General features: G+C 37.5%; 1 protein-coding gene across 7 annotated transcripts in view; it reads right to left on the reverse strand.

Moving 5' to 3' along the window:
• Positions 1 to 26,862, reverse strand: part of Isha (Insulator su(Hw) mRNA adaptor) — a 402,024-nt gene that overhangs the window by 192,779 nt on the left and 182,383 nt on the right. For all 7 annotated transcript variants that reach the window (XM_067156873.2, XM_067156871.2, XM_067156870.2 and 4 more), the window contains exons 12-13: positions 13,310 to 13,481; positions 1,285 to 1,674 (exon numbers count right to left, since the gene is read on the reverse strand). In XM_067156873.2, the coding sequence (XP_067012974.2) occupies positions 1,285 to 1,674; positions 13,310 to 13,481 (562 nt within the window). The remainder of the gene's footprint in view (positions 1 to 1,284; positions 1,675 to 13,309; positions 13,482 to 26,862) is intronic.

Consider the following 26,862-nt stretch of genomic DNA (forward strand, 5'->3'; position numbering starts at 1 on the left):
CATCAGTCTATGTATGTTTCAGGAGTTATTTGAAAGTTTGTGAGACACTCCACTGCACACCACCTTTGTAGTACAATACAGTGACGGTACACTACGGGGAGTTAAGTATCTCTACTTGCATAAATGCCTTACCTTTGGCTTTTATATAAAAAATTAAGTTCCCAGAACGAAAACATAATTTTATTTAATCGACTGCGAATATTAAACAATTCAAACTCTTTAGGTTCTTCCAATTATGAAATTACCTTATTGGCAGCTTCAGTGGAGGAGACCTTCAGAACAGCAAAGTTGGTGGCTGTGGCATTCCAGCACTCAATCTGCTACCTTGTAGATGAAATACAGGACTACTTAAGGCTAAGGGAGCTCACCTTGGCAGAGAATCCTCAACTGTATTAGTCCTAGTCAGCAAAAGAGGAAAAAAAGGGGCTGCTTTGAACAATTATAGAATAAGCCATGGATTATGAGGTGGCTCGTTCAATCCTACACCCAACCTGCTAGAATGGAAAATCAATGAAGTGAGCATATCATTTTTGATCTTTTATATTTCATGAGTTTTACTGTGTGAGGAATAATAATTGATATATTCGTGACTTTACGAGTATGCAAATCAAATAATATACAGCCCAGTGCACAATCCAGCTATTCCTGAACTTGAATACAGGGAAAAATTGTTCTAACCTGCTTTCCCATGATGATGTAACAGACAGACACAAATTGAATTAAACCTTTCAACTCTTGTACACTTGATTCAAAGTATAAGACAAAAATTTAGCCAGCCCCGTGATGTAGGGGTAGCGTGCCTGTCTCTTACCCGGAGGCCCCGGGTTCGATTCCTGGCCAGGTCAGGGATTTTTACCTGGACCTGAGGGCTGGTTCAAGGTCCACCCAGCCTACGTGATTAGAATTGAGGAGATATTTGACGGTGAGATAGCGACCCCAGTCTTGAAAGCCAAGAATAACGGCCGAGAGGATCCGTCGTGCTGACCACATGACACCTCGTAATCTGCAGGCCTTCAGGCTGAGCAGCGGACCCTTGGTAGGCGAGGCCCTTCAACGGCTGTAGTGCCATGGATGGGGGAGTATAAGACAAAAATTTAAAGTTTACAAGCACCCAACATATTCTATGGTAATTTATAAATAAGCCTGCTAGACAAGGTTATAGAAATTTAAAAAATTGATAGTAAGAAGCACAATCCTCATTTCAAATGGTATGGTGGAGCAATACAGTTGCATGCTATTTGCAGAAAAAAAAAGTAGTATAAAAAACAGCGTTTCACAACTCACGAGGTACGTTGGGTATGCCAAACGGAGGCACCATGCCCATTGGCCCAGAAGGAGGCGGTACACCAGTTGGAATCGTTGCGGGTAAGTTGGCATTGAGAGGCATACCCGGCATGGGATTAGCCATCACAGCTGCAGTTGGTGGAGGTGGTTGAGAAGTGTCAACACCTGGAGCCACCGAGGCAGGAAGGGACACCGGGGGAACAGGAATACCCTCAGGTAGGGGTATAAACCCAGGCAAAGGTGCATTCAGTTCAGAAGCAGCAGCCAACTGGTCTCCTGCCATTGACACTGCATTGGGTTGTTGCTGCTGTTGTTGCTGCTGTTGCGAGGATTGCTGTGTTCGAGATGGAGTTGATTGTTGTTGTTGCTGCTGCTGCTGGTTGGAATGGGCTGCAAGGATATTTCAGTAATAAATATAGTGAAACTATACTAACAAAAACGTATGGGATGCATCACAGAAAAACAGACTCTATATCTTCACATGGCAAAATTTTCAGGAGAGTTTAAGGCAGTGGTGGTGCATATAGTATACAGACTAGCCTTGCACTATTTTAACATAATCATTCCAATAACACCAACAATGCAATTTTGACCAGGGTAAAAGTAAGGTCCCATTTCCTGTAATCTGTAACATATTCTTTTTCAGATGAGCCATTTCGGAAATATTTAACATAAAACCAAGAAAACAAAGATTAATATTTCCATATAACATCAGAAAGATGTTTTATGAAACAAAAGAAAATGATCTTGAATATATCGAGAGCGAAGAATGAAAATCTTGTATATCCAATATAACTAATTTTACAGGAGAAAAGAAAGTTTTTTTTTTACAAGGAGGTAGGAGGCGCGGGCAGAGGCGGGGAGGGGACGGACAGACACCACTCTTGGCTAAAAGAGACAACGGTCTGATAAATAAATCAGTCACCCCTAAGCCCTCTTAAGTTTTTAAACCTCTTTGAAACAGACCCATTGGCAATGAGACTGAGCTGGTGTTAAGTGACCAGACTACTTACCTCCTTTGGCATCAAGCCACCACTGCGCTCAGTGCACAATATGCCCAGGCCTGCCCAGAAGCAAAGATCAGTAAGCTGACAATTAATACAAAGAGCCAGGCTTATGTCAATAAATGAGTCTTATCAAATTAAATGACAGAAGGAGGAAGGATGATCGTAAAAATACTTAACAATAATGTTATTTGCTTTACGTCCCACTAACTACTCTTTTACGGTTTTCGGAGACGCCGAGGTGCCGGAATTTAGTCCCGCAGGAATTCTTTTACGTACCAGTAAATCTAACAACACGAGGCTGACGTATTTGAGCACCTTCAAATATGACCGGACTGAGCCAGGATCGAACCTGCCAAGCTGGGGCCAGAAGGCCAGAGCCTCAACCGTCTGAGCCACTCAGCCCAGCGTAAAAATACTGAATGACCTAATTTCATTCAACAGATTCTCATTATAACCTCCATCATACTGTACACATTATACAATACCGTGAACTTAAAAGGTATTGCCTGGTTGGCCTGATTCGATCCAGTTCTCCACACCACCCTATCCTGGTCCAATCTCTTCATCGCTACATAACTATCCCATCCTACATCCTTTCTAATCTATTTGTTGCACTTCCTTGGACTCCCTCAGTCATTTTTATCCCATATGTCTCCCTCCAAACTTAAATGAACAAGTTCTCCATCTCTCACAACATGACCAACCAACTTCTTTTTCTAGCCCTTTTTCCACACCCTAGTGGGGTGACATGAGCGATCTGTGTCGCACATGTGGACTTGGCACTATTTTATGCCTGGATGTCCTTGTCGCAAACCTTATGAGTTGCAGGTTATAAACTTCATTTTCCTTGTCCGTATTGAAGATCTACTTGTGATACAATTCCTTTAGTTTTGCCAATTGCCACCTTTTCAATACAATTGTTCATGAACAATTTTACCCTATTAATAATATAAATTAATACCAATACATTTTATAAATATTACTCCAGCAACGAGAACAAGTCTATTGACTATAATGACAATTATCAACTGCAGAAAATATTCAATACAGTTATGAAATTTTAATGACAATTATACAAGTTAAGCAACAGGAATCAACACAACTAGCCAGATCTCAAAAGTTTATTTTATTCTTATTTTTAAACAATTTTAAAAGATGTTCACCAGATGAGTTTTGGCAATAAAATGTTAGACTGAAGAAGATTTTAGACAAAAAAGTGTTAGCTTAAGACATAGTTTTATTGTTGTGTGACTTAATATGTTATAAGATTATCAATTAGTTTTATAGGAGTAATCTTGAACCAAAAGAATTGTTTTATGATCTTATACAATCTTAGATTAATGATAGTTTGGCTGATGCTCACGAAAAGGAGCGAAACATGTACCATATAAACATCATAATGAATATGTAAGTTTGTAATATATTTTTATTGTATTAAAAAGGTGGCAATTGGCAAAACTAAAGCAATTGTATCACAACCTTATGAGTAGCGATAACCAAACAACTTACCTCTCTAAATCAAATATCACCAAATCATTCCCTTCATACCTACTCAATTCAATGCCTCTTCATATGTAATCCAATCAACCCATCTCACCTTAAGCATTCTTCTATATCACAATATTTCGAAGGCCACCATCCTCTTTCATTTTCTTTCTCTCGGTATGTTCCGAGCTGCTAGTGAAGACATGGCGTGGAGTGATATTAATAAGTTTGAGTGGAGCTTTTTGACCCTTTCGCACTCAGCGCGTCGTATACGTTATGGCGAGAAGGCTCATGGCGCCGATACATCGGCTCTGTCCTATTTAGGAATTTTGGGCAATTGTGTGGCTGTTAAATGGTAACAGCTGATCGCCACAGTAACTTAAAGTGTTGAATTTGCGTTTTACTCTACAGATATATCAACCCGCATTACAAAATGTTTTTATTTTCGACAAATGAAATGTGTTGACCGTCAATGTTTTTGTTGTGGTTATTCGAAGTTGTTATTGTGTGGATCTGTTTTGGTTGGCTTATGAATACAACAATTCGACCTTGCTATCAGTTTAGCTGAAGAGTTTATTTCGTTTCTTTGGTATATCGTGTGTTCGCTGTACTTTGCGAACTATAATTTTACTCCTCATCACTCCATTGTTGCACATGCTTGCATCATCTTTTTTATCATAATGGCTAGGCCATATTCAAGGCCGAATGAGGCCAATATCCTTCAATTTTCAGATGATTTAGACAGTAATAATGACCTCCTTTCGCCGAAAGTGATTTTGATTATGTGGAAGTGACACAGTCACAGCTGCTCACTGTGCATCGGACCGCGAGGACCTGACATCGATGACCGTTACGTGTACAGTGAATAACTTTGTGCCATGCTTCACGAGTTAATTGCAGCACACACATCACATTGATATCAAATTATTCAGAATTAAATGCTCTTTCTTTCAGATCTAAGAGTAAAGAAGAAAGACGCAATAATGTCTATTCTTTCTGTCATTGAAAAACCATAATTTATTTTTAAGAATTTATTTTCAAAGTTTAATAATTATTTTAGGCTTTACCAATAATAATACGTCCAACGTATATTTATTTCTCAAATGCTCATAGTTTCTTGTAGTAGTGTGATTTATAATATGTGTTAAACTGTTTACATGTTGATTTTTTATAATTTGGTTAGAAAATCACAGAAAATAGTCTGAGATTCTTCGAGCAAACCCCTGCGTATAGGCCGAGTGCGAAGGGTTAAGGTAGGAAAAAATCATAATATGAAGATAAAGTTATAATTCAAGAGGCCAAATTGGGACAAATATTAATTTATAGCAAGAGGAATTAGGAATTGAAATAATTTATGAAGGAAAACGTTCTATATAATTACAAGTTCTTTGAAATAATTTAAGACCAGGTAAACAATTGAAGACATCTGTGCAAATAACAAAGTCCAGCTTCTTTTAAAAATGATCTTTTATGTGTATTGGGTAGAGAAATAGATGCCACACATTTGATTAAAAAAATCACACATATTCACCTTTAATTATTGTCTCTGCTGTAGAGAAGGACTTGACTGCATCACATTTATCATTTCAAAATAATAAAAAACATCCAAGTCCAGACTTGACTGAATCTGGCTTTGAAACCCTCTTGCTAGATGGCAGTAACATTACTTATGTTTCAGCTATGATGAAGGACAGTACAAATAAGACTCCCTGTTGCACATGTGAAATTGTACGCGTTGTGCAGTGACATGTGAATTGCTACCATACACCAATGCCAATCATGGAACTAAATATAAATATGTTCAAAAGCTTTCACAACAATACATGCCGAAGTGTCAACAAGGTATAATATAAACATTAGCCCTAAGTCATGCACCACTACAAGACAAATGGGTTTTACGTTTTTGTTTATTCACTAATAAATATCATTTTAGCATCACAAATATGGCACTGGATCTTTTCCAGTCAAGAAACAGTTAAGTCTGTCATCCTAACAACATTCCCAACATTTAACCTTCATTTTGTGTGAACATGTTTGATTTGATATTCATGCACATTTGGAAATTTTGGAATTATTTTATTGTCTCCTGTAAAATTTGACTTTGACTGACTTTTGCACTGAGGTACTGTAGTACTGATAGGGAATCTGTCACCAGGGCAACAACACCAAATAGAGATCAATGAGGATTGATTAACTGATATCTTTCTGCAACTGTTATTGTCAATGTGTCACTTCCACATAGTACATCCTTCTAAAAATACTTTCAGAAACGGCAGTCTGACATGTATATTTCTGTTTGTGGTAAGCAGACTTTTCTTTTTCTTTACAAATGCAATACTGATTATTAAGGAAAGTAAAGGAGATGTGCAAACTGGCATAACACAATGCATCAACAATCATAAAAGAATGGGACAAACTAGAATAGGCTCGTATAAAACTGCATCCAGTTTGATGGAGCAAAGAACTGATGACAATATTTGGGGGAGGGGGAAGGAAGAGGGGAATTCTGTTATTCAAACTTGAATTCAGAGTCCCCAAAATGAGGAACTTACCTAGCGCATGCAATATTTGAGTATGATATGTTAAAGAGTTTGTGTAAGATCTATCTCAAACGTTAGGTCAGGGGTCAACCTTAATAAAGCAGATCACCCAAAGAGTAACTTCTTGACATTCTCACCAACATTTGCTGTACGAATATCGAGACCAAAAACAAGAGTTACTTTTTCCTTCTCTTGTTACTGGTTTGACATTTTACCAAATCAGACAGGTCTTATAGCGACGATGGAATAAGACGCCTAGGATTGGCAAGGAAGTGATCATGGCCATAATTAACATACGCCACACTATTTTCCTGGTGTTAAAATGGGAACACATGGAAAAACTTTTTTTTTAAAGAATTTGTTTCACATTGCACCAAAACAGATAGGTCGTATGGCGACGACAGGATAGGAAAGGGCTAGGAGTGGGAATAAATCGGCCGTGGCCATAATTAAGGTACAGCCCCAGCATTTGCCTGGTGTGAAAATTGGAAGCCACAGAAAACCATCTTCAGGGCTGCCGACAGTGGAGTTCGAACCCACTATCTCCAATATGTAAGCTCATAGCTGCGCGCCCCTAACCGCATGGCCACCTCGCCCAGAGGAAAACCATCTTCAGGAGTGCTAACAGTGAGGTTCGAACCCACCATCTCCTCAATGCAAGCTTACAGCTATGTACCAGAAGCTTAGTAAATAAAGTAAAAGGATTGAGTTATACCATTAGTTCCGATCGATCCACCAGTGACCGGAATGTTTAGTACGTTCCTATCACTTCTGACCACCGTGTTCCAAATGTTGTTTAATCTATTATTCTGCAGGAACTGCTTAACACGCTTGTGGTAATAGATGCCTACAGTGCCAGATTGTTGTCTAATACTTCTGCAAGATCAGCACATCAACTCGCATGTCATGTATTCCCTTTTACATTGCTATACATTAAGGAAATGTGAGTTTATATATTTTAATTTGCTTGAGTAGTTATGGACATTCACAATTCAAAATAGTTTATTAGTGTCCTCACGGGATAACAATTACAAGCATGAACATGTTCCTTTTCAGGCATGGAGCCATCAAATTCTGACACTACGTTGGCGTGGAGGGAAGAAAAAAGTATAGGGTGGACAGCAATCTGCACAAATTGCTCAATGACGATGATATCTCCACAGGACCAGATCCTCAAATACAGTCTCTAAGATAAGGGTTCCCACAACCCACCAAATTATGAACAAGAAAGTAACATTTGTTTTCAAAGTCATTTCTGGGTCACGTACTAATGGCATGACACATGCCCTGAAGAGAAACACACCTGCATTGCTCTGGAGTTCATAGGAGGGGCTAGCTAGTCGAGATCATCAGGTCACTGGTGGGTCTATCTGATGAAAAATCAAACCATCAATATTGACTACCACAGGAAACATATTAAGCACTACTTTTCTTCACACTGCACGATATGTCTTGATCCAGAAAATGTTGAACCAGAAAGAACTCTGATGATGATGATTTTATTTATTTATTTATCTGAAAGTACACAGGTTTTACACCCAATTAAGCACCTTCTTGATATTCAGTAACAATCTGCATCTATGAAGTTAAAGTTTAACAAAAACAAAGTTAAAAATCAACAAAAAAAGAAAAAGAACACAATTAACATTATATCTGATACCATTTACAATTTATAAGAAATGAAAAATTCACTATGATATCACACGGTAATACAAAGCAAAAGACAAAACAAAAAAAACAAAGAAACTTAAAACACGAATGAGTACACTGGGAAATATGGCGAGTACCAGAAAGAAGGAATTATTAAAAATTTACAAATTGTAAAGGCAGGCTTCTAGTTTCCTACTGAATTCATTATCCGATTCGATGAAAATATCGACTTCTTTCGTTATAGTGTTATAAAGCGTTGTCACTTTACAAAAGGTGAATTTGAATGATGCAAAGTTTTTGACCTTTGAACGTAAAATAATTGGTGCTCACGTGATCTTGTCTGCGGAACATGGAATGAAATGCGTTTTAACCGATCCATAGAATCAAATCGTCCTATTACAATTTTTCTTAGTATTTGTATAGAAATTAGGGACGGTCTGATTTTCAATGAAGGAAACTGAAATAAATTCCTTAATAACTGGGTTGATGTGTCGAAAGGGCAAAAAGTATTAAACGTTTTGAAATAAAGATAATGTAGGAACTTGTTTTGCAATTTTAATAGCATTCACGTGTTGCTTTGTATACGGACTCCAAATTATTACAGAATATTCCAGTATGCTCCGTACTAAGGTAATGTATAATTTATTCAGTACAGTCGGCTGGGTAAATGGTCTCAAAGTTCTTATCAGAAATCCTAGCATTCGGTTAGCATTCTTTGTTATTGTACTAATACGATCTTTGAACATTAGCTTACTGTCAAAAATTATACCAAGGTCCTTAAACGTTAAAATACTACCCCTCATATGATAGGCTGAGACAACATATTCCTTCTTCCTGGTAAACGTCATGTATTTACATTTCCTAACATTCAAAGACAAATTATTAATGTCACACAAAAAAATGAAATGGCGTATGGCTTTTAGTGCCGGGAGTGTCCGAGGACATGTTCGGCTCGCCAGGTGCAGGTCTTTCGGTGTGACACCCGTAGGCGACCTGCGCGTCGTGATGAGGATGAAATGATGATGAAGACAACACATACACCCAGCCCCGTGCCATTGGAATTAACCAATTAAGGTTAAAATCCCCGACCCGGCCGGGAATCGAACCCGGGACCCTCTGAACCGAAGGCCAGTACGCTGATCGTTCAGCCAACGAGTCGGACATGTCACACAAAGAAATGACATTATTAATGTCCTTTTGCAACTCGTCCTGATCTTGGTGGTCGCTAATATATTTGAAAAGTTTCAAATCATCTGCAAAAAGTAAACAGAGTGGCAAATATTGTCTGGTAGATCATTAATTAGAATTAAAAACACGAGAGGTCCAAGATTTGAACCCTGCGGAACAACACAAGGACTTATAAAATTATCTGAATTTCCATTGTTAAAATAAACAAACTGCTGTCGATGTTTTAAATACGAACACATTAACTGCAACAACTGTTTAGAAAAACCAAATTCATACATTTTTGTAATTAAAAATTCTATGATCGACTTTTTCAAATGCTTTTTCGAAAGCCATATAAACAACATCAGTCCTTCCATTCATATTAATTATATCATACAAATTTTGAGCATAACCCAGAAGATTGGTGATAACTGATCTGTTAGGTACAAATCAATGTTGAAATTCAGACAGAGCAATCTTAACATGGTTATAAATCTTACGATACAATATATGTTCGTATACCTTAGCTACGGCATTGATAATGCACACTGGACGATAATTAGATATCATTACAAAACTGCCCGTCTTAAAAATGGGCCTAACTTTAGCGACTTTCCATTTCTCAGGAAAGGATGAAGTGTGAATAGAAAGATTAAAAATGAAAGTTAATTGATTAGCCAATAAATCGGCACAAGCCGTATTTATATATGGAGGTATGCCATCAGGACCACTCCATCTTTTAGGCTTTAGTTTACCATTAATAGCCTTTTTCACCTCTTCAACAGATATCTCACTGACATGTAATATAACAGAGGGAAATAGAGGAATGTCATCTAAAGCTAAGTTATCCAGTATATAATTAAAATCTGATCTGACTTAAACTGACGAAAAATACTGAGCAAAGCCATGAACAACATTATCGCCTTCGTAGCTCTCACCATTATACTCGAACGTAGTTCCTCCTGATCTCGCGAGTCGCTTATTTTTAATGTGCCTCCAGAAATGTGTTATATCACATTTTAAAATAACCTCTAATTCACTGATGTAATTTCAATATGCGGAATGTATTTTTACTTTCAAGTCAGATCTGAGCCGTTTGAATCGTTCGTCATAGTACCTAGAGGATTTCCTCTTTTTGGCACACTTCCTTTTGTTTTTGATTATCTGAATGATATCGTGATTAAACCAGACTGGAAATTTTGATTTTTTAATGACTTGACCCTTAGGTATGCAATTATCGAAGCATCTATATATTGACGAGTAAAGGAAATCCACAGCCTCATCCACATCCTGATACGTATACAACGGGTTCCAATCAATATCTCCTAACTCGTAATACAGTCGTAGAAAATCCGCTTACAAGCTCGATAGCTGCAGTCGCTTAAGTGCGGCCAGCATCCAGTATTCGGGAGATAGTAGGTTCGAACCCCACTGTCGGCAGCCCTGAAAATGGTTTTCCGTGGTTTCCCATTTTCACACCAGGCAAATTCTGGGGCTGTTCCTTAATTAAGGGCAAGGCCGCTTCCTTCCCACTCCTAGACCTTCCCTGTCCCATCTTCGCCATAAGACCTATCTGTGTCGATGAGACGTTAAAAAAAAAAAAAAAATCAGCTTTCTTGAAATCTTAGTATTCTCGATTTATATTTTTTGGTAATGAACATCTCTTTACTGGAGGTAATGATAAACAAGTGGGGGATGATGTAAATCTTCAGACACAAGAGCAAATTCCTCACGTTACACGTCAACTATGAAATTGGCCAGTACAAGATCCAGCGTCCTAGAATTATAATTAAGAATATTATTGTACGACGTTAAACCTAAATATGATATCAATTGACCCAATCTTTTACCAGTCACAGTTCCTTCTATAAATGAATAACCAGTACCATTAATTTTAGGAAGATTGAAATTTCCCACGATAACGCAGTCCGAAATCATAAGATTGTCAGTGCTTTCTAAATAACCAAAGTAGTCCTGATAAACTGTTAAAGATGATGCTGAGTAGTGTATACAACATTTATAAATAACTTCCTATTATTATTTGAGATGCAAATAGTAAGTGATTCACAATGCTCTCTAGAGTACTTGGATAATAGTTTTGCCTTAAAACTACTTTTGACGGCAATCAAAACTCTCCCGCCCCGCCCCGCTCCTTACCGGTTACTAAAGGATCTCTGTCATTTCAGAACACTAAATATCTGTCAAATAATTCACTATCATATATACTATTTGATAGAGAAGTCTCAGTCAGTACAACAATATCGTATGAAGAGCACATGAGATTTTGGATAAATATATCAACCTTAGTTCAATGTCCTTTTACATTTTGATAATAAACGAAAAACTCAATATCATGGCTCATGAAAAATCAAAGTTGAAAGAGTAACCACATTACGATGAAAAAATTACAATTTATCCAAATCACCCTCACAACGAATGCCATGCACTTGACTTCCATCAGTCTTTCTCATCAAAATTTTGCCACTCCTGTTCACCCACAGATAATTATATTCTCTACGTTGCAATTGTTTACCTTTAGCAAATAGAATTCGCCTATTAGGAGCTAAAGACTGATTATTATATATGGGACTAGGGACGGAAAGACCAAGATGAGTTGTGGACAAATTCCTTTTGATCTTACGCTTTTCTAAGATCTGTTCCTTATAACATCTTCCAACATACTTTACAATAATGCCACGAGTTGGACGATTATTAACTTTTCCCAGCCTATGACACGCATTAATCATATCGTCTTTTATTTCTACATCTAGCGCCTTGGCAACACCGATGACAGTCTGACAGACATTTTCATTCGGCACTTCCGGAACACCGTATATCTCAAGTGTGTTAATCCTAGAATACTGCTCGTTGTCATCATACTTGATTTTAAGTTCACTGAAAGCTTTTGCAAGACGATTGTTTTTAATATTTTGCTGTCTATTAATTATTGCCTGTTGATTTTCTAAAATTTGTTTGTGCTCGTCCAGTCTTTCATGACACACATCAATGGACTTACGTAACTGCTTTTCTATTTCACTAGTTGTTTTCTTCAATGTAGCCCCATATCTTCAGTTAAAATTTGCAGCAGTTTATAAATGTCCCCAACTGATGGTGCCGACACGCCGCTGTGAGTTACACTGGTCACACCTCCATGTCTGATCTTGGGACTTCAAATATTCCACATCTTGATCGTTAAGGTTCACACACTTACTGTGAAACCAACTGTTACAAGTGTTACACTCAATTTTAGATGCTATGTCCTGCCTAGGTACAACTTTCCCACACTTCACACATGTACACATATCTATTCCTTGATATAATATTAACCGATGGGCAAGTGATGTGATGTGAGTAGTGCGTTATGACTGCGGTACCATACGTTCAAGTTACCTTGACTCGATATTTCGAATCGAAACCAAAGACAATATATAAAAGTGTTGTTACCCTTCAAAAGCATATTAAACTACCTTGATGCCTTTGTTTACATACACTTGGCCTTAACCCTGACAATAATAATCACAAATATAACTCTTAAAGAAGGATTAGTTCCAATATTTATAGTTCCATAGCATCCATAACACTTACAGAATCTGTGGGTCCAGGTTCTAATCACTAAACTTACATACTTCTTATAAAATAACTCATTTACCGGAGCACTATTCACACATAACCTTAGCCAACCATTGCCAACTGTGATAGTGGTCTTATTGGTCTTATGTACCACAAAATACTTTTACAGTTTCCAGAGACATGGAGGTGTTGGAATTTTGCCCCCAGGAGTTTTTTACATGCTGATATACCCACCCACAACAGGCTGCCTTACAGAGGACCTTCGAATACCACATAATTGAGCTGGGGTCAAACTTGAGCTCTCCTTCCACTCTGCTGTCTGAACTACTGACCCCGGCGATGAACCTGACTATGGCTGATGATGTTGCACTTATTATGTGGAACTCCAATATCGGCTCTTAAACAAGTGTGAATTATCTGAATTTTCTTTGGATGGGTAAATCACTTCCTCTATTCCCTGCCTGACTATGAATACTGTCTTCTTAATGCAACCCCTCTGCACAATGCCCTCTCATACAATAACACATCAGAAAAATGTCAAACTATAATGACAAAACAGTTTTCAGTTTCAGAACTAGTATGGAAAAACAAATAAGTTTAACTTACCTTTAAGCCAATCAGGTATGGTATCCTCATCAATCATGCCTCCCTCCTCCAAAGAATCCAAATCTGACACTGCTGAGAGTTTGTCCCATGGAATGTATGATACACCGAGATCAACTTCCCAATAGTCTTTCCACTCCTTGCCTTTCACTCCCCTTCCGGGAGCCCACGCAAGCTACAGAGAAAGGGAAAAAACATAACAATCAGCCAACCCACAACAATCTCCAATCAATATTTAGATCAATATCATGGAAATGAACACTAAACCAAACACCTGATGTGTTGATATAGGGAAGCACAAATATGTGAGAAGAAACTGCCTATTTGGAACAAGTTTAAATAGAGCAAAACAAAGAATGAAAAAATTACTACACTGGAGTCCCATTAATCCGAACCCTGTTAATCCGAAAGTCCGGTTAATCCGAACTGAAGTATTCAATTTTTTAAAAAAATCTCCTTATTGAAATGAAAGAACATATTTTAGAATGAAGGTTTACTTGCATTTTATTAGTCATATTTTACTAGAATAACTTGATGTAAACATAATTACACATGATAAACCACTGATCATTGGTCGTTTATCTTTATAAAGTGTGTTAGTTTCTTTTGCCGTAGTGATTGGAACCTACTAAAAAATGCAGTGTTAAACCAGCGTCTCATAAACATCACATCAGTGGGCATAACAGCGGAGTGTTGGTCGACGTAGCGTATGGCAAGTTCTAAAGCGACCGCGGCATATGAATGTGACACTAGTTGTTCATTGTGGTCTTCTTCGTCGTCACTCTGTTCCCCATCAACTCCAGATTCTTTCTCCACCATAGCTACAATTTCTTGGTTTGTTTGTAATTGATGACGGTCAGCTCCTATCCACTCGCTAATGTCATTATCATTGTCATTTTCTCCTCTAAGGGTTCTTAACTACCCTACTGTAATTTTATGCAGTATTTTAATAATTTAACTGCTAAAGAATGCGCATTTCAAATTACAGAATGTACTGTACTATTTTCCTCAGACGGTTGAGGCGCTGGCCTTCTGACCCCAACCTGGCAGGTTCGATCCTGGCTCAGTCCGCTGGTATTTGAAGGTGCTCAAATACGTCAGCCTCGTGTAAGTAGATTTACTGGCACGTAAAAGAACTCCTACGCAAGAAAATCCCGGCACCTAGGCGTCTCCGGAAACTGTAAAAGTAGTTAGCGGGACGTAAAAACAATAAAATTATTATTAGAAAAAAATTTCCGGTTAATCCGAAAATTCCGTAATCTGAACAGACTCCAGTCCCAATTAGTTCGGATTAACGAGACTCTACTGTATAAACAATTCAAACATCAATTTGGAGTGAAAAAAATTTAGAATGAACTTCCCACTTCAAGGACTCCAGAACCATGATCTCAAAAGACAATACAGTCAACAAGGAAATAGTCCATGGGACCCAGAAATATCTAACTTAAAATTAGCACGTTGAGTGCCAGACTGAAATTCATAGCATTGCCGTCTAGTGCCGTGAGCTAATAAGATCGAGTTACTCCCTGGGGCCTATTCCACAAAAGTATGGTCTTGAACATTACAAGTAAATTCTCTAGTAACTAGTACAAATACCAGAGTTTCTGTTCCACAAAAGAATTTTCTACAGTTGTACTTTACTACTCCATACTTACAAATTACCAGTGATTTTTTATAGGTATGTTCCACAAAAGTACTAGTACTTGTAAAGTACTTGTAACTTACTACTGAATTGGGAAGTATTCTCTACCAGTGAAAGGACAATAATATATAAATGTACTAGTGCTATTTAAATATACTTATTTCAGATACATTTTGATAAATATGTGGTCTAGCAGTAGTGATAGTGATGGTAATGAAAATGAAAACTACCGCCTGTATAGGGAAAGAATAAACTTCCAGTTTAACACTATTTGAATACAATAAGCATTTTAGGTTAAGCACAATACAAGTGGAAGATCTTTTGATGGATATTGGGCATGGGTTAAAACATCCTACGAACACAAATAAATCTCTCTCTGCTAAACAACAGTTACTAACAACACTGCCTTGGCTAGGAAAAGGTGGTCAGTACTGTCCCCTTCAAATTTGGCATAAAAGTAATATTTTAATATCTATGTGTGTATCAGCAAGGACGGAAATTTTCCCCAACTCCGTGTCACCGAGAGATGAGCTCGCTCGAAACCGGAATTTCCAAGCGAGGGGAGAGCAGTGGATTTTTTGTGTGTCAGACTGCCAGCTGTTTGCCACGTGACTTACAGGGAGATTCCAAGGCCGGCCAATCGATATGATCAAGGTCGTTCTACACCTTACAGTATTCCAATAAAAATGTATCAGCCTATCAGGTGCAAGTCTCCACCAATCACAGACGATTACGGCGACACACCCTCATCTTAAGACAATTATATAGCTGTGTTTCCCGAAGGAACTGCGCCTTTTGATTTGAGCTTTTCTTGGGTCTGCACCTCTTTCTTTGACTGTCTTGGAAATTCAACGCCAACGTTCACATTGCAGACATTCTTCGGTTCGATCATTCGGCAGTACAGATGCATTACACATTTTAGATCTACAAATTTAGCAGATTGACGGAAGAAGATATGTATTATTCAGAAATATTATTCATCGTGTGTGTGTACTGGGCACATCTTAAAACTTATTTGTCAGTTTCAGCTACTTCTACTTGGGAAGAAAGAAGAGGAAGGCTACGTGCAGATCGAGACAAATTCAAGATGCCAATACATAAACAAGAGGTGGTCTACTATTATTCCATGTTCGTCCTCGCAGCTACAATGGTATTCTAAAATGTGAGGCAACTTCCAATATGGAGGAGACGGTGATCAACGGTGGGTGACCGATCCCATGTCCAGGGTCATCAGCCGAAATCCAGTTTCATCAATCACTTAAGTATAATATTATAATTCATATCTGTTCATCTTTGTAAACACAATGTAGACATAACGCTTCCTTATTCATTTGGCATAATGTTCTTCTAGTCTTACAGTAGTTTGCTATTTCATTTCTTCTTTCCATGGTGCAAGGTAGTTATTGTGTGTGAATGAGTATTGGTTTCTATTAGATAGTGTTGTGCGAGTGTCTTCGATATTTATTCTGACTGTCCCAATTCAACAGTATAGGAGTGATTTAAAATAATTGACCTCTCCGATAATAATGAGTAAATTTTGAAATAATTTGTAAATTAAATTTGAAGTTATGTGGGACAGATTATCGGCACGTTTCATTACGTCGAATTTCCCTAGACGTTATTACGATCTTATGTGGATTTCAATCGTGTTAGTGTTATCTGGTAACTTTATCGAACTTTAGCTTACGCGGATTTGTGATCTCGCGCATTTGATAATAATGATAATTATTATTAAACTTCATCACGGGTTAAATATGGAAATAAGGATCATGAGTGTAAATATTGTTTGTTCTTGTGTGAAATATTAATACGTGCTCTAATAGAGTAAATGTGAGCCTGGAAGATGGCCGAACCTTCACGGATCATTTATTATATTTATGGACTTGGGAATGGATCAGTTATGTGTTTGACTTGTGAATCCATTTATTGAGTCTTATGTGAAGAGAATATGTTGTTGAACATAATTTCTTCGAGTGGAGCACATTTTTGTTGATAGCCATGATGATAATAATAATAGTGTCGTAACTCATGAACCGTAAACGCGTATTTTATATTTGACCTGCGTTATGTGCGTTTCTATATGATAATTTTCCGATGATATCTATCACTGATATTTTCATGAACATCATTGTTGAACCTAGTTTCTTTAACTGAGTGATAATCCTGACATCATCATGTTCTTAATTGTGGTAATGGTATTTCTTTAGCCAATACAGTCATCAGAAAATTTTCCAGGACTTAGATTAAAATTTTAAAATAATAACCAAGGATTAGAATTCGCCATAAATATTATAAAAGTGTTACCGTGTACCCTAGTGTGAATGTTGTATGTGTGATTAGTCGTTAATTCTATGAATTGCGATATTTTTCACGACTACAATTTGACTCGATCTCTTGTTTATTGCGTGTGTTCTGATTAATATATCGTTATTTGTGTTGCCCACATTTTTAATGAATTTTATTCCAAAATAAGATAGAGTAGGATTTAATGTCTTAGAAAAAAAATGAATAAGCAAGGGTCATGTCCGTGGACAGGAGTCACGAGCGATTTATTGTAAAACCTACCAAACTAAAATTCTCAATGAGTGTAACACTGAAGAAGGTTACTGCGTTAATTTATGTAATTATTATGGAAAAATTTTGAAACAATAATTATGAATAAATTTTTCATTTTATGAATTTAAAGTCTGAGGAAGACATGAACGGAATTTCGGCAGGAAAATTTTATTTTGATTTTTTCTCATTAAACAGAAAAAGGAGGATAATTTAACCGCTGGTGATTAATAAATCAAAGAATTATTAATTAAAATTTTAATTTGAAATTAATCCTGTTATCATTAGAGAAAGATTTTCTCATAAATTACGTTTATTAATTTATTTAACTAAGTGTAGGCTAATATCATTCTGTATATTTACAGAAAACTATATCTGCAGAATTCTGGGAGGAATAATTCCGTTATAATGAAAATACCGGCTGAGAAGATAATTTAAAATCCAAGATTTTGTTCAATTTTAAATTTTTTTGTTAAGAGTGCTTAGTTGTAATAAATGTTAAAACCTTATATTTAGTGTTAATTTTATTGTCGCTGGTGCTTATATCTATCCCTGCCCTTAAAAATTTTGCAAAGCCAGAAAACGAACGGTCTGCAACAGACTCTCGTTCTCCGGCTGAGTAGCCAGGTAAGAAGGGGGCAGTACCATGGTATTGCAGATATGCATGGGATGGCGAAATCTTCGGTCTGTAGGTCAATACATTCTGTGGTAGCTGCAATCAATGATATAAAATTTCCTCAAATTGTTCGTTAACTTGAAAATACTGAACAAACATGTTCCAAGAAGGAGATTCCTGGAATCATTAATCCAACTTTTCCCCTCAAAAGCTCCACGAGCTTTTCCAAGTCAAATATTTCCATCCAACCATTTATTTTGTCTTGTTTTTTCAGACTCTCGCTGAATGCACCGAAAAGAATATTTTTCCTTCTTTCTATTTCCTTCAAAATGAATAACTTCCTTTCCTTGACACCATTTTAACAATTCATGCAGAGTTTGCAATTTTGTAACAATTAAGTTTGGTGGAGGAATATAGTTATTATCGGCATCTGATTCCAAATGACAGACCAAGGTGGGTATGTCAGACTATCGTGGAACATATGCGAGAATCGCGGAAGAACAGAATGGGTGATAATAACGGAGTAATTTCCTATCATCAAAGAAATAAACTGAAAAATAACATTGTAGCATTGAGAAATTCACAGAAATATTAGAGTTCTTTGAATCTTTGCTGCATAACTTACCTTAAAATACGATATTAAGATAAATGAGGCAAGCATAACCTAATTCAACGAATGGAATACGAAGATAAACAGCTGATTCACGCTATGACGTAGTATACAATATTAAATAGAAGGAAGGATCCACCTTTCAATACTCCGTTGTTAAGTTGAACCAAATAGAAGTTACAACCTGTTCATTTGGGACCGGTTTCAACACATTTGAAGTGTCATCATCAGCCAATTAGCAAAGCAGTGCAAAAATTAGGGCATAAAGATCTAAAAACAACTAATACAATGATCACAGGCAAAAAATTAACACTATTTCGACGAAGCTGCTTTGCTAATTGGCTGATGATGACACTTCAAATGTGTTGAAACCGGTCCCAAATGAACAGGTTGTAACTTCTATTTGGTTCAACTTAACAATGGAGTATTGAAAGGTGGATCCTTCCTTCTATTTAATATTGTATATTTCTCTATTCAATACGGAACGAACATGAAATTTTTAACTTTAAATGACGTAGTATGTTTATTGATATGTCGTCACTTGTAAAACTTGTAACAATTCACTGGTAATATACAAGAGACTTTCAATCTTTTGTGGAACAGAAATGTACAACTCCATACATTACAAGAACCCACAGTAGTAACTTGTAATGTACAATGTACAATTCCTTTTGTGGAATAGGTCCTGGTGCCAAAACGTTCAGATACATTAGCTTAACTTATTATGTACATTAGGTAAAATATTGCGACCCCATATGGGGTCGTGTTGATCATTACAAATTGTACAGGTGCCCCCATATGGGGTCGCACTTATACAGTAGTTACTGTCCCGACACTCGGTCATACTTACCTTTTCCTTTGCAGGGACGCGTTATATGCCGTTGATTATGAAAGACGTGTTAGCTTCTTCATGCTGGAGCCGTAAAAAGGTGTGATCCGCGATTTTAGGTCAGGAAATGTTTGTAAATGATTATCATCTGATTTGAAGTTATGTTTGTAAATTTTTTAATTTGGGTAAGAGAACCTAGCAGCGATGATTGTGCAACATGGGAACCAGTGACTATATCGTTGAAGACGGTCATAACTGTTGCAACACCTGGCTTGGAAACACGGAGTACAGTGGGGAAGTGTATGCTGAAGATTGTAATTCATCAATGTGGATGAACGTGCGAGATCGCTATTTGCTCTGTACTGGGTTCAAAATCACTGTAACTATATACTTTGTCTAAATTATCATTGCCTGACTTGTTCGATGCATCATCCAGATTATCTGCACTAAACCTTTTACTGCTCGATTTACTCATAGCGACTTAAAAAATACAAGGAATCTCACAGCACTGCACACTTACATAAACAATCCGTGTGCAAGATAGACAATTTTTTTGTCACCCTACAGAGCACTCTTGACGTGCCCATATGGGGTCACACCGAAACAGGAATTGACGAATGGAAGGTGGACTATGCACGTACTTAAATAGACGACCATTAGATGGCAGGAAGAGACTTTATACAGCTTCGAAGCACATAATTACTGCGCACCCAAATGGGTTCACACAGTTCCTGATTTAGAACGAACGCATGACCCCATATGAGGATGTGTAGCTCAAAAACTTGAATACTTTCACGTACTCAAATGGGGTCGCTTGGCGCTCAACGTGTTAAGTCAGTAATCTAGTTGAGGAGCAGTGAAATGCCCAAGCAAGCCAAAATAACTACTGTGCGAACCAACACCTATTTTAAACCAAATCTCGTGTATAGTTCGGAGATCTCCAATCTACTAAACAAAGATGTCAGCAGAATTCAAGAAACAGAAATGAGATTCATCAGAACTATGATGAAAAAACTAGAAGGGACAAGATTAGAAACAAAGTGAACAGACAGAAAGCTGGCATAAGATTCCTATCGCCAGTGTTATTAAAGAGAGAGAAGAAGAAAAAAAAAAAAAGAAAAGAAAAAAAAAACCCACACAATCTTCAGTTGGCATGGACGTAAAATAAGGACAATGTGAGTAATTGAAGGAAGTACTTCTAACATCAAAGTGGAAAGAAAAAAGATAAGGGAAAAACCAAGGAAACATTGGACAGAGACAGTGAAACTGGAGGTAGAAGACAAGGGATTCATGCGGGAAGAAGTCCACGGAGAAAAAAAAAAAAAAAGTATGTAGACAGGAAGAAAAGGCACACATGGGAAACTGGAGATGGAGAATTCTGATTATTTACAGTAATAGGTTACTGAGTCTAAGAGCAGTATTGACAAGAAAAAGCACATTAACCATAGACAAACTAGTCTAATATAATAAGGGTAACAATATTTAAGTTGAGCACGACACCAAGCTGAAGTACACAGTTCTATCAAGGGAAGGGCCAGGTAACACTGAGTAATAAACAACACTGCGGGGCAAGAACCTCGATTATGCGTTCCCGGACACTACGTTTTCCCATATTATTTGTTCAAATTACGTGGTCCCGCGAGCATCCTAATTAAATCACGTAAAAATCCTGCATAATCTGTTTCTCGGATCAACCGTCCAGAAATTTCAGTCCCATCAACGCTAAATCCTCGATCATGCGTTTTTCAAGAAACTGTATCTCACGAAAGGACAGCTACGGCATACTTACGGATCTTAGTGTTAACGTCCAGTCATTGCGCTAATTTGTGAAAGTACTGTACTGGAAAAGCGATCGGCAGTGAACTTGCATAAGGGACCATCTTAACATCGCATTCGGGTGGTATTGCTTAGAGAATCCTCGGAAATCCTAAAGCAGTGTGTGTCCACAACAACTGGAAGGAGACAGAGCGCATTTCGATAGTTCTACATGAAGACGGAACGAGTTTAATCAAATGTTCGTATTTGCAAAACGTCTACTTTATGTCCAGGGTTAGATGTTTATTTTTTTCCTTTTTTGAGTGTATCACCGAACAGGTTTTCGGTATTTCCCTCAGGGCAGTGAATAGTCACTGGGCTTTCTGACAGGAATCGAAACTGCTCCTCCATTAGTAACACAAATTTAGCATTTTAGTTGCACCTTATATACATAAAGCCATGGGACGTTTTGGGATTGCCTATTACTGTTTTCGTCCTATCCCTTTCCCACCTAGCCAGCACGATCGTGCGGGTTGAGTTCAAAAAATCCTTGTGAGCGAATGAAACGCTTTCACCGCGTCCGAACGGAATACATCGCTTGTGCGGGTCCCGCGTAACGTATTTCATCTGTTTTTAATTCCATACTACAACCTTCAGATGGCAGAAGAGTCTTGTAAACATTACGTTGGTTCAACAGTATGGCGCGTGCTGAAGGTAAGTTAGATTTTTATCACTATTACTTGCTCTATATGTCTTTTCTTCATTTGAATACAGTGTGAAAATACTGTAGAAGGGAATAAAACTAATATCAACTGGAGATAATTTTTGTATGATATGCTACGAGCTCATCAAATTAGAGTAGCACGATTGTGCTGGTCAGAACTAGGTTAAGCTTGTTGACTGCATCCAAGCCTCATGGCGCCGGCAATAATAAGTGCTGTTTCCATGACTTTTTCTGGGATTATGTGTTACGGAACTTTTATGAAGTGTGTTGTAGGTACTGAAATGATAATGTTAATATGTATTTGGTTTTATTTCAGTGAATGACGACTACATTTTACAGTTACTTGAAAACTCTGATGTTGATGATCTGTCTAGTGAGGTTGATGAATTTGAAGATTCATTTCCTCCAAGTTATGATCCTCATGCTTCCAATATCTCTTCTGAGGGTGAGGTAGAAGGGGTTACAGAAGATGTCACATCAGATGTGCCAGAAATATGCAAATCAACAGCTCCATTACGTAAGCTTATTTGGAAAAAGAAGGAATTTTCTGAAAAGGTGCATCCCACTCCTGACATTGATGGAAACTTACAAGTAAGTAAAATGTTTGTTACTCTAATCAGCCTGGATATGTTTCCAAAGAGACAAGAACAGTGTAATAATGCATGTTTTATATTTCCAGAGCCCTCCTGCTATATTATCACCTTTGCAATACCTTCAAGAGTACTTCGGTGATAATTTTTTTGAAAATGCTGCAGAAAAGACAAACATGTATTCTGTAGCCAAAACTGGCAAGTCTCTCCTGACCACAGCTGTTGAGATAAAAAAGTTTTTTGGCATTAATTTGTACATGGGTTGCATCCCTTATCCTAGACTTTCAATGTATTGGCAGAAGGGCATTGAATTAAAATTAGTCAGTACTACCATGTCCAGAGATAGGTTCTTTGCTCTCAGAAAAAATTTGCATGTAGTGGATACAGTTAATAAACCACATGATTCAGAAAACAATGCTCTGTGGAAGATTCAACCCATTATTAACTGTGTTAGGGTAGCATGCTTGCGGATTCCTAGGGACCATGGTACATATTCCATCGATGAGCAAATGATTCCATTTACAGGCAGATATAAATTAAAACAATACGTTAAAAATAAGCCCTGTCCTGTGGGATTAAAGAACTTTCTTTTAACAACTTCCACAGGAATCCTGCTTGATTTTGAAGTATACCAGGGGAAAACCACACCTCTGCCTTGTAGAGAACTAGGTTTAGGACCATCTGTTGTGATACGTCTGGAAGAATCTTTGCCAATTGGTAGCTTTGTCTACTTTGACAGATATTTCACTACCATTCCCCTGCTAGGGTATTTAACTGACAGGGGTATTGAGGGCACAGGAACCATAATGGTCAATAGAATTAGGGATGTGAAACTGAAATCTGATAAAATGAGCAGAGGTGAGAGCCATGAATACGTCAGAAGCGATGAAATGGTTGTAGTAGTAGAGTGGAAAGACAGTCAGAAGGTTATCATGGCTTCCACATATTCTGGCATCAAACCAGAAAAGAAAGTTAGAAGGTGGTCAAAGGCAGAGGGGAAATACATTGATATAGACTGCCCATCTATTGTTTTTAGGTATAATCAGTGCATGGGTGGTGTTGATGTTAGCAATCAACAAACTGAATATTACCGCACTTGGTTTAGGACAAGGAAATGGACCTTAAAATGTATTTTACATTTCCTTGATGTGGCAACTGTTAACAGTTGGATGGTATACAGGAGAGATTGTTTAAGAAATCAGAAAAAGAGAAGAGAAAGGAAGGACCTGTTGCAGTTTCGAATGGACGTAGCTGAAGCTCTTATTTCGACACCAGAGAAAAAGAGAAAATTGGGTGCTCCTGAAGAAGATGGAAACTATGTCGATGACAATGAATCTGCAAAGAACTGCACGATTTACACCCCATCGCCAAAACCCGGATGTGACAAGAGGTTTGATGGCTATGACCACTGGCCAGTCATAGACGACATTAAATCTCCAAGAATTTGCCGTCTTGAAGGATGTAAGAGTCGTACAAAAGCACGATGTTCCAAGTGTGATGTTTATTTGTGTCTTTCTAAAGAAAAGAACTGTTTTGTGGTGTTCCATACTTCTAAGTGAATGGAAATATAAATGTTCTTCTGGGACGAAAGTAGTTGACTATTTTTGTTCTTTTAATTTTTAAAAATTTCATTTTTTATTATTTAAATTTGCGGTGGAAAAACCTGAACAGTTACAAAAGAAATGTTATTTGTGTGCTGTATTTGATTTGTAGTGATTGGATTAAGTGAAATCTTTTTTCTGTTTGCGAATCAAGCATTGGTATTACTTTGTTTTGAGCTCCAAATGTAGGTAATATTTACTCAATTAAATCCTGACCACCACAATTGTGCTGCTGCTATTGTGACAAGGTGAGTCGAGAAAGAATTTTTTGCATATTTTTCCCATGTACTAAACCTTATTCTGACCCCAAATATACTGTTAAAATCAAAAATTTCTAAAAAAAAAATCTTCAGGTGGGAAAGGGCTATATAAGACTGGAAATTTCACGTTTTTGTGTTAAAATGTTATAAAAACCGCAGCCGTTTTATTTGCTTACGTTACATTTAAAAACTTTGTATAATTTCGCACTCGTACCGACTTGTACAGCGAGCGCGCTTTCCAGCTGAGCTCGAGGTCGCGAATAATAGTAATTTCAAGTGTTAATGATAATTTTTCTCTTTCCAATTTGATTGCAATTAGTGCAGGACAGAATTGAATATAATGCATTCGAGAACTTGAGGATCGATACTTACATTCGAAACCATTTCCTCAAGGTCAATATATCCTTTAAAAGTCGATGTAGGCCTAATTTACGCGGTGCAACATTTCCATAATGGAAGATAAAGGAAAAAATTTGCCATCATGTTGGGTGCTTTTGTATCTAATGTGCTTTATTTTATTAGATTAGAGAATCGAAAACTACTTGTGGTCGATTGTTGCTTGGCTTGGTGTTACAGATATTAGATTTTTTGAAGAGTTTGGCTGATCAAAGTTGCTGAATTGAAAGAAGTTTTCAAAGGAAACTGACAAAGTTTTTCCAGTAAAACTGAATGTAAAGTTTCGAGTTTTTTAAGTCGCGTATTGATAATTAATGTTTGAAGCCGGCCCCCCAGTCTAACTTGCCTGTCTCTCACCCAAAGGGCCCGGGTTCGATTACCAGTCAGGTCAGGCAAAGGAGACAGGGATGACCTTGATTCGTATAGAGGTATTGCCCTCGAAAACAACATTTATAAGGCCTATGTCAAGATCCTAGAGAACAGACTAATTGCAGAAACAGGAACTATGATCCCCGAACTGCAATTTGGTTTCATGAAAGGAAGAGGGACATTACATGCAGTCAAGAATCTCTTGGACAATATACGTGAATCAATAAGGTGGTCAAAGGGGAAATTTTATGTAATCTTTGTGGACTTTAAGAAGGCTTTTGACCTCTTAAACAGAGAAATACTCCTTAGAAAACTAGCGAATATGATTGGAACAGACAATCCACTAACCATAGCCATAAATAACATACTTGCTTACAACAGGGTCATGATACAAGATGGCAAAACATCCTCAGCAGCCATTATACAAAGCAACGGGGTATTGCAATGGGACCCCCTTAGTCCGATACTATTTAACATAGCCTTAGAAGATATCACAAATATCATCCACTATCAGAAGTACCCGTTCTTCGTACGGGTTATCAGAAACTGGCTTTAGTTACTCATACTATCGGTGTGACTGACTTCATTAGATATTTATATAACTGGTGTATTTACCTAAGTACCTAGAAATTATTTGTCATGTTTGGAATTAGCGTCGACCTCTAAGATCTTTTTCTACCATGTGTTTCCTCCATTCCCACCTAGATATACCTGCTCCCTTCACAAAGCTGCAGGTTTAGTGTAAGTATACTTTTGCCAGATAGTACCACAAATATATATATTATTGAATGAATTTGTTTGATCCGACATTTCATAACTATTACAAATGATAAAGGAAATACGCGATGCATAAAAGAAACTACTATAATTATCGAGAATAAAACCGAGGTTTCGTGTTTGCCTCCTCTGCATCTACATTTTGGGATCGCCTGTTATGGCTTAGAAAACCGTATTCTTATTTTCTGCTGCTTAATCGGTGTTCTCACTGTTTTTAAAGTTTAATTCTACGAGGGCATGTAAGCTCTGGTCGATGCTGCAATCTTACGGCTATAGTAGGAACTATTTGTCGTCTTATTCTTTGACATTGCTTCGGCCAATAAGCGCTTGGTGTCGGCCATTTTTGAAATAGTCCGTCTCCGGAGAGAGCGAAGCGAAGAGTCGCTGCTTTTCTATCATGCCGAGAAGACGTTTGTGTACCGAGCTCCAGGCAATGCATTGGCATAGTATAATGGACTGTGAATAGTGAATTTTAAAAGGATGTAGGGTTGTGCTCCACACCCTCAGCGTACATCTAATACATCCTCGTAGTGTGTTATTTTTATTTTACCTTGAAAACACCACTTCTACGGTAAGGAGCACATGGCCTGGCCATGTTGTTTAACTTTCCTACTGCTGGAACTACAAACCAACCTGTAAGTCAACCTTTATACTTATTTGTTGTTTTCTTCGGTGGTGAACTGCTTCTGCGTTTACTTAGGAGAAATCTATCAATCATCAAAATAAGTGATGCGTTCCGGAAAATTTGGTGGACCATTATTTGATAAGTGAAAATGTACTACCCTTTCAAAAGTAACGTATCGGGTTGAAAAGTTAATTTGTTTGTTTAAAGCA

This window comes from Anabrus simplex, chromosome 13 (assembly GCF_040414725.1).
Source record: "Anabrus simplex isolate iqAnaSimp1 chromosome 13, ASM4041472v1, whole genome shotgun sequence".
NCBI classification, from domain to species: Eukaryota; Metazoa; Arthropoda; class Insecta; order Orthoptera; family Tettigoniidae; genus Anabrus; species Anabrus simplex.